Source organism: Sciurus carolinensis, chromosome 11 (genome assembly GCF_902686445.1).
Source record: "Sciurus carolinensis chromosome 11, mSciCar1.2, whole genome shotgun sequence".
Classification (NCBI taxonomy): domain Eukaryota; kingdom Metazoa; phylum Chordata; class Mammalia; order Rodentia; family Sciuridae; genus Sciurus; species Sciurus carolinensis.
Window position 1 is genome coordinate 73,101,391 of NC_062223.1, and position 7,531 is coordinate 73,108,921.

Here is a 7,531-nt window from a genome sequence, read left to right on the forward strand (position 1 = left end):
AAGCACACAAACTAGGCAGAAAATAAGAAATAAACACCCATATATTTTCCCACTTGGTTTGGTTGCCTAAAACTCTGTTCTTGTCCTTCATACCAATCCAATAAGGAGAACATGGTTTTTGAGAAAAAGGAAAAAGACAGTTTTTTGCTTTGCTAGCAAAGGAGAAACACAAGGGACTCCCATCCCAGAGGTTGTGACTCTGCCCATCAGCAATGAATAGGAGGCTTTTAAAGAGATGATTCAAAGGCTACATTCCATGTGTGCTCTGTTGGAGTTGCAATTCACTTGTTAATTTGGGAAATAGTCATTTGTGAGATCTTCTGGTACCATCCCCAAAGTCTGGATTACTTGGTTTCTGTGGTGGGTGTGTTCAAGGACCTATAACTCTACCTAGGATGAGGAAGAAAGGTAATCCTGCTTCCCTTGAAACTAGGGAGGGGAGAGATTAGGGAGAAGCAGGGAGAAAGGAAGAGAAAAAAATATGTCCACTTTAAAAATAAGTTGCAGTGACAGAGCAGCAAGGGCTACATTCAAAGCATAAAGTGGACCACTGTTACAGTTTTATAATAGTATTTTGCCACATTGTCAGAGTTTTTTAAGTAAAACAGGTTTTAATAAAAGCAATTTTTTGTCTTACTGACTCATAGACCTCAAACTAAATTCCCAAAGATAACCACAAAAATTTGAGTTTGTTCTTTATCTGTCCCTTATTTTATTATATTTAAAATGTTTTATATGAGTATTTGATAAGCATATTTCTATTATCCGGGATCATAATTATTCTTAAACCACATTAAAACTAGTCATATTACACACATGCTGAATGAAAACATTACTAATACATACAGTGGGGGCATGGCATGTTCCTGAAAATGACAGGAGAAACCTGTCATTTTGTTCAATGTTTGATCAAATTCTGAGAGCTAAGTCTCCAGTATATAAAAGTAGTTATGGAGTGATGATGTCCTTGTCTATACCCAAAGCAGCATCTCAAGATAAACCAGGTTAGTAGAAAGTATAAACATAAAGTTTATTGTGTATCTGTTGTCTAGAATGGGGTTTTCACATGCAGGTCACCTAACAGATATATGTCTATGTAACCGGCTCCCTTTAAGAATTCTGGGCTCTGAAGCAGGTTCCCTAGACCGAGATAGCTCTCATGTATCTCGGAGATTCACAGCTCAAATGACCCTTGCAGAAAAGAGTAAATGGTTGAACACCTGCACCTGGCTACACTTTTTCTGAGTATACTTTTTATCTTTCTGATACAACACAGTATCCTTTGTAATATTAAACACTAGCCATGAATATTCTTTTACATTGACTTGTGGGAATCCATTTAGAGAATCATCAAATCCATGTGTGTTATGGCTAACTTGAGACGGCTCGTGTGCCTCATTCCCTACTCAGTCTCTACCTCAATTTCTCAGGCAGTTTTTCTCTAACTCCACACCTACTACAAGCAAAACTGGTCCCTCCTATCACTCTCCTCAGCTGCAAAACAACATCCAGTCTCATTCCATATGTTCCTAACAAATCCTTTTCATTCTCCCCCACCTCATGCCTCAGAAAACACAAAAGTTTACTTTGTAGAAGTTGGGGTGAAAAGAAGGGAGAAAACCAGTGAAAAGTAAACTGTATGCTCAGACAAAATTAATGAGAAATGATTTTAGGTTGGAGAACTTTTATTAATATTTTCATTCATAGAAATAGTGTGGTGGATACTCTGCTCCGACCTACACATATTCACAAAAAAAAAAAAAAAAAAAAAAAAAAAACCTCTAGTGAATTAGGAAAGGGGAGTACTTCATTTATGAAGGACTTGTATGTCTGAAGTTCTAAAAATGGTTCAAGGTATTTCTCAGGTCAGCATAGCTAAGGTGGATGGAATGACTTCTTTCTCTAAGGAACTGAAATAGCCTGAAAACAGAAGAAAGGAAGCCTGAAATACAGCGGATTGTGTGTTCTAAGCTTCTGTAATGTATTATTCTCAGAAGCTTGTGAAGACCCACAGCGATGGTAATAGCCAGCTCTGTCTGGCACATGCACATTTGATGCACTGAAAGCCACAGGGGTTGGCCTGGACGACCTCAGGGAGGGCCAAACCAGGGATTTATAAGCCTGCTCACTCAGCATCACATCCAAGGCAGGGAGCCTCATAAGACCCAGCTGTACCAGCATTGATAGGGCTTGGTTCCTGTCCTTGAGGTCTGGAAAGTGGTAGGAACACTTTAGGTCATGTCAGCTCAGATTGTGTCACAGGTGTGCCCAGAATTGAAACCAAAGGAGATCAGGGGTTAGCCCAAATATGATTCTAAATTCTATGAGGGAGAAAGGACACTTGTTGGAAGCATACGGAATTTCTACCCTTCTTATAGGATAAAGTCGAGTTTTGCGAAACAATCTCTGATACTTCTCTCGCCCAGTCAACACTCACTGCTGCTCTTGGAGTTTAAGACCAAATGTAAGTCAAAGTACATTTATGTGGAATATACATTAAAAATTGATAAATAGCTAATATAAGAAAGAAAAGGAGAAATTTAAAACAGGAAAAAAGGAAGAGAGGAGGGAGGAAGAAATAAAAAACAGACACATGCATTTCAGTTCTCATAGCACCTTGCAATAGAGGCAACACCAAATACCCACCAAGGAGACATCCAAAACGGGGAGTCAGATGGACAGCTTATCTCAGAAGAAATAATTTCTGGGTCTGAAAACACTTATCTTAGGCTGGAAGATTCATTCTGCAAAGCACAATAACTCTGCCTTTACTCTCTGAAGTGTTCATGCAACTAACTTTATGTAGTTTACAATAAACTTCAACTGCCTAGGATGTGGGCAATATAGCAATATGTTTTGGAATTTTTTTAAAGCCAAAAATTCATAAAATTTGCACACTATTAAAATAACAGGCACTGTTAAGAAAACAAAAAAAAGACACACACTCAGTTCATGATGATGAGATAGTTAAGAATGAAACTAATGATCATTATCAAGTTGGCCCTACAAATCTGGACTTTGAAGAGGTTTCTTGCCTTTGTTAATTCTGTCATTTTAACATTTATGTGTGAGGAAATCTGAACATTTTATAACGTATCTCTTCTCCATGTATAGATCTATGTCAAAGTTATATTGCTGCTCCTTACTAAAGATTAAAAGACAAAACATTAAGCATATAAGAATCATTTTAAGACAATGAGATTAAAAGAAATAGCTAGGTGGCTCATCCTATCAGACAAGAAAGCAGGTTGGGATGATTTAACATAACTAATAACTAGACACTTATTCCCAAGTGAGGGCTCAGAACTCTTCTCCATCATGCACAAAAGGCACTGCAGATAGGTAGGTGCCCTTAATTACCCAAATGTGTGCTTTCTGAGATGGTTTTTTCCCTTAGGAATGTTACAAAGTCAGTTTAGCAGGAGTGGAACTAATGAACTTGAAATATATCACCTTTTGTTCATGAGTTTTTTCTCTAGCCAAGCTCAAATAAAAAAGAAAGCATTTTCACTGTCCCCTTTGTGACTGAAATTATCTTGCCAAAAATTCATGTGGGAAGAATAATTACTCCCTGTCCTTCCCCATGGGAAGGGAAAACCCTGGAAGAAATGCTCAGATAAACGCATGCTTGCAGTCTCTTCTTAACTGTGTACGTGAAGTCCTTAAACCCTCAGCATACTGGCTAGACCCCCTAGGATACCTCTGTGTCATTGCAACTGATTTCCACAAATAACGCAGGTGAAATTCTGTTGTTCTGATAACTGCGCTCTACCAAAAAAAAGCCTTTACATACGCCCCACCTCTCTAGAGTCTGGATGTGGTAGGCACTGAATTGTGTTGAAGAAATTAGTTATTACCATTCACAAAATACAGCATCTGCTCATTTTCTTTTCCCGTTTCCCCATCTCAGGTTACTCTCTGCGTCTCTACTGCCCCTGCTTCTTCACACTCATTATCACACTTTGGGGAGCCTTTTTCCACTGGGCAAATGAAGTCTTGCTTTTATCATATGACTAGGTGTTGGCACAGTTCAAGATCTATCACTGGACCAATTCGTATTGTGGGTTGAACCCAACCCTGCATCTAAGCTTATAAGTCTGGGAGTAGTGAGTTTTCTTTTTAGTATTCTTAAAATGTAAAACCGAAATAGAGACTTCTCAGTAAACAACAAGGCATTTCCATTTGTGAATTATTTGACAGCTTGCCACATATCCTTAGGCATGCCTCTTGGACTTTGTCCTCTAATAAATTGCTTTTTCTCTTAAGTCTTTTTTAGGTACTGGGGATTAAACCTGGCAGTGCGTTACCACTGAGCGACATCTCTAGTCCTTTCTATTTTTCATTTTGAGACAGGGTCTCACTAAGTTGCTAAAGTCAGCCTCAAACGTGCAGTCCTCTTGTTTCAGCCTCCCAAGTCACTGAGATTACAGCTGTCCTGCCACACTGGACTTTTCTACTTTTTTCAAGCTCCAGGAAAGTATTTGCTATGTAAGTAAAAACAGTTTTCAAAAATTCTCCCAGGACTGCTAAATTTCAAATGCTTCATGTGTTTTCATGAATACAATATCCAAATTTTCTTCATTTTTGAAAATTTCAGTTTATTAGCAAACATTTTTAAGGGGGAGGGAAACATTATAGTTAACAGCCTACTGGCAAACTTGTCAGAAGCAGGTGAATAAATAACAAAACTTAATGGTTACCCATCTCTTCCGTAACCAATATTCAGTGTTTCTCACAGCATTGTAGATGATGACTCATATCCAACCTCCCTGACCCTTTCTCTACAGTTACATTTACAAAAACTGAATTCTCTTCTATTACTGCTCCTTTCTCAAATATGATAGACTTGCCTCTATTTTTTTGCCTTCTTTATGGGTGACTATGATTATTCTTTATCTATGATTTGTCCTATAATAAATGTCAATACCGTTTACTGTTTAGACAGTTGTTCCAAGTTTGACAGTTTTTTTCATCTTCCAGAATTCCTACTCTGGTTTCCTTAGCCCAACAGCTAACATATGGAATAGGGATTATAGATATTCATCATTACTTTCCTTGGGCAGCATTAGAATTAATTGGTGGCAAAGAATTAGAATATAATGAAGATTTTTGTCATAGATATTATATAATGGACTTCCCAAGATGGTGAACTCTTCATTAGTAAGGAGATTTTTCCTCAGATGTTGAGAAGGTAGATCACCATTCAATGTGAAATTTTCTTTGAGCTCAATGTAATCAAATTTCACACTTTATTCCTCTCTTTAATACATGTCCTTGACAGCACTCAGGATCATTTTGACAAAGGTAAGTTGTGGACAGCAGGATGTAGATTCCAGGTTGAGACCATTTATCTGTTTTACTTGAACTAGTTTACGCATTTGTTCTATGTTGACTGCTGAATTTTTAGACTTTCAAAGATAGGAGCTACTTACTGTCTTCCAGCTACTAATATTATGACATTTCAGGAGCTCAGTAAATGTGTGATGACATTGATAATGTGTTTTGTGCACAACTACAAAAGTACTTGTAATCCAATCTTTACCATCAAAACTTAATTTATCTATTTCAGCTATCCCAGTACTTTGAGAGAGTACTATACAGAAAGATTGAGAAGGAATTTGAATAAATTCCTTCAAACCCAAATCACTCCTCATCTTTTGCCACCATAGTTGGTGCTTGTGATATCCTGGTTGTCTTTCAGAACAAAATATGTATCTGATAATAACAAGGATTCAGAAATTGTATTGATCTCTTACAATTTATACTCTAATTCCCAAGTACCCATTATACACAATTCCCTTGGTTCTTTTTTTAAGAAACCTACCTATATTCTGGTACTAAAAATAGTACAGCTCATGCATGTGGGGTCTATATTTTCAACATGAAATGGTACTTAATTTTTAAACTTTGAAATATCCTCAAGATGAGAAAAGAATTTCATTATTAACATTTATATACTATTACTTATTATTAATGACCCAAATATGATATAGAAAAATAGGGCAAACTACTAACAATAGAGTCAGTACTGTTTGACAATCAAAAACTCTAAAGGAATGAAATTCAGCGCTGTGAGAAGACAAAGGGCAATATTAACCTGCAGGCAAGAGCAATAAGCATTTTGTGGAGTACTATAGGTAAGTGCTGTGAAGAAACCTTTTTCTTTCTTTACACTTTTCAGGTCAATTTCTTCCCAGAGTTATGGTGATTACTAAAAATAGCAATGCCAGTAGCTTTTTCTTCATATTGATGGATCTCCCTGGCCTGGAGAAGGCTCACTGCTGGACAGCTATTCCCGTCTGCTCTATCTATGTTCTCTCAGTGCTGGGCAACCTCACCATAATGCACATTGTCAAGTCGGTGCCGCGCCTCCACACACCCATGTACCTCTTTCTCTCCATGCTCTCCGTGGCTGACCTGGGCCTCTCAGCTTCGACGCTGCCTTCAATGGTAGCTGTCTTTCTCCTGGGTCACAGGAGGATAGGAGCTACACCCTGCTTTATGCAACTCTTTTTCATCCACACTTTCTCAGTCATTGAGTCAGCTATTCTGCTGGCCATGGCTTTTGACCGCTGCGTGGCTATCCGAAAACCTTTACGCTATGCCACCATTCTCACAACCAAGCGCATCTGGGTCATTGGGCTGGCTATTGTGACCCGCAGTGTGACCCTCCATCTGCCCCTGCCTTTGCTCCTAGACAGACTGAGGTTCCAGCCTGAGAGTGGTCTGTCTCACTCTTACTGTGTTCATCCAGATGTCCTAAGGCTGTCCCGTTCCAGCACCCTTGTCAATAGTGGCTTTGGGCTCTTTGTCATGCTCTCCACCCTGGGGATGGATGCTGTGCTCATTCTCCTGTCCTATGTGCTGATCTTGAAGACAGTGTTGGGCATTGCCTCCAATGCTGAGCGCCTCAAAGCTTTCAACACCTGCATTTCCCACATCTGTGCTGTGCTTCTATTTTATACCCCACTGGTGAGCCTGTCCATGATCCATCGCTTTGGGAAAAAGAAACTACCAGTCCAGGTGTACATGCTTCTCTCTTATCTGCACTTCCTTATGCCTCCAGTGCTCAACCCAATTGTCTACAGTGTCAAAACCAAAGAGATTCGGGTCTGCATTCTAAAGATTCTCCACCCCAGAAAGCTCTGAGTCATACAGATAAAATATTTTTGTTGATTCCTCAATTATGAACAAAGACCAGAAATAGACCTCTCAAGGAGGCAAAAGTTGTGTTACTTCCATTTGATTTGTCAGTCTATTCATTATTTAGAAACACTGACTGAAGTCCAATGTGATATTTCTCCAGCCATAAGAACCAAAACTGTTCAATGGGAAAACCATATTTCTCATTTTACAAAAGTCAATCTCATCCTTAAAATTCTGTTGTTACAGGTGAAACTGGTAGACTGTTAAGAGAATACACTGACATCTAAAAGTGGGCAGATTAAAAGAGTGGGATTTATTAACATCTCAGATCTGTTCCAGAAAAATCCCTAAAATCTTAAAAGATAGCCTTATTTGATTGTACTTT

At 38.5% G+C, this 7,531-nt stretch overlaps 1 protein-coding gene across 1 annotated transcript; it reads left to right on the forward strand.

The window, feature by feature from the left end:
- The first annotated feature begins 6,201 nt into the window (after positions 1–6,201).
- LOC124959567 (olfactory receptor 51G2-like) lies at positions 6,202–7,149 on the forward strand. Its single transcript, XM_047517976.1, has one exon. It carries the CDS (start codon positions 6,202–6,204, stop codon positions 7,147–7,149), a length of 948 nt encoding a protein of 315 aa, XP_047373932.1.
- The last annotated feature ends 382 nt before the right edge of the window (positions 7,150–7,531 follow it).

Bases quoted from the DNA above. Each gene is read 5' to 3' on its own strand.
- LOC124959567 (XM_047517976.1), top strand. From the start codon at position 6,202: ATGGTGATTACTAAAAATAGCAATGCCAGTAGCTTTTTCTTCATATTG.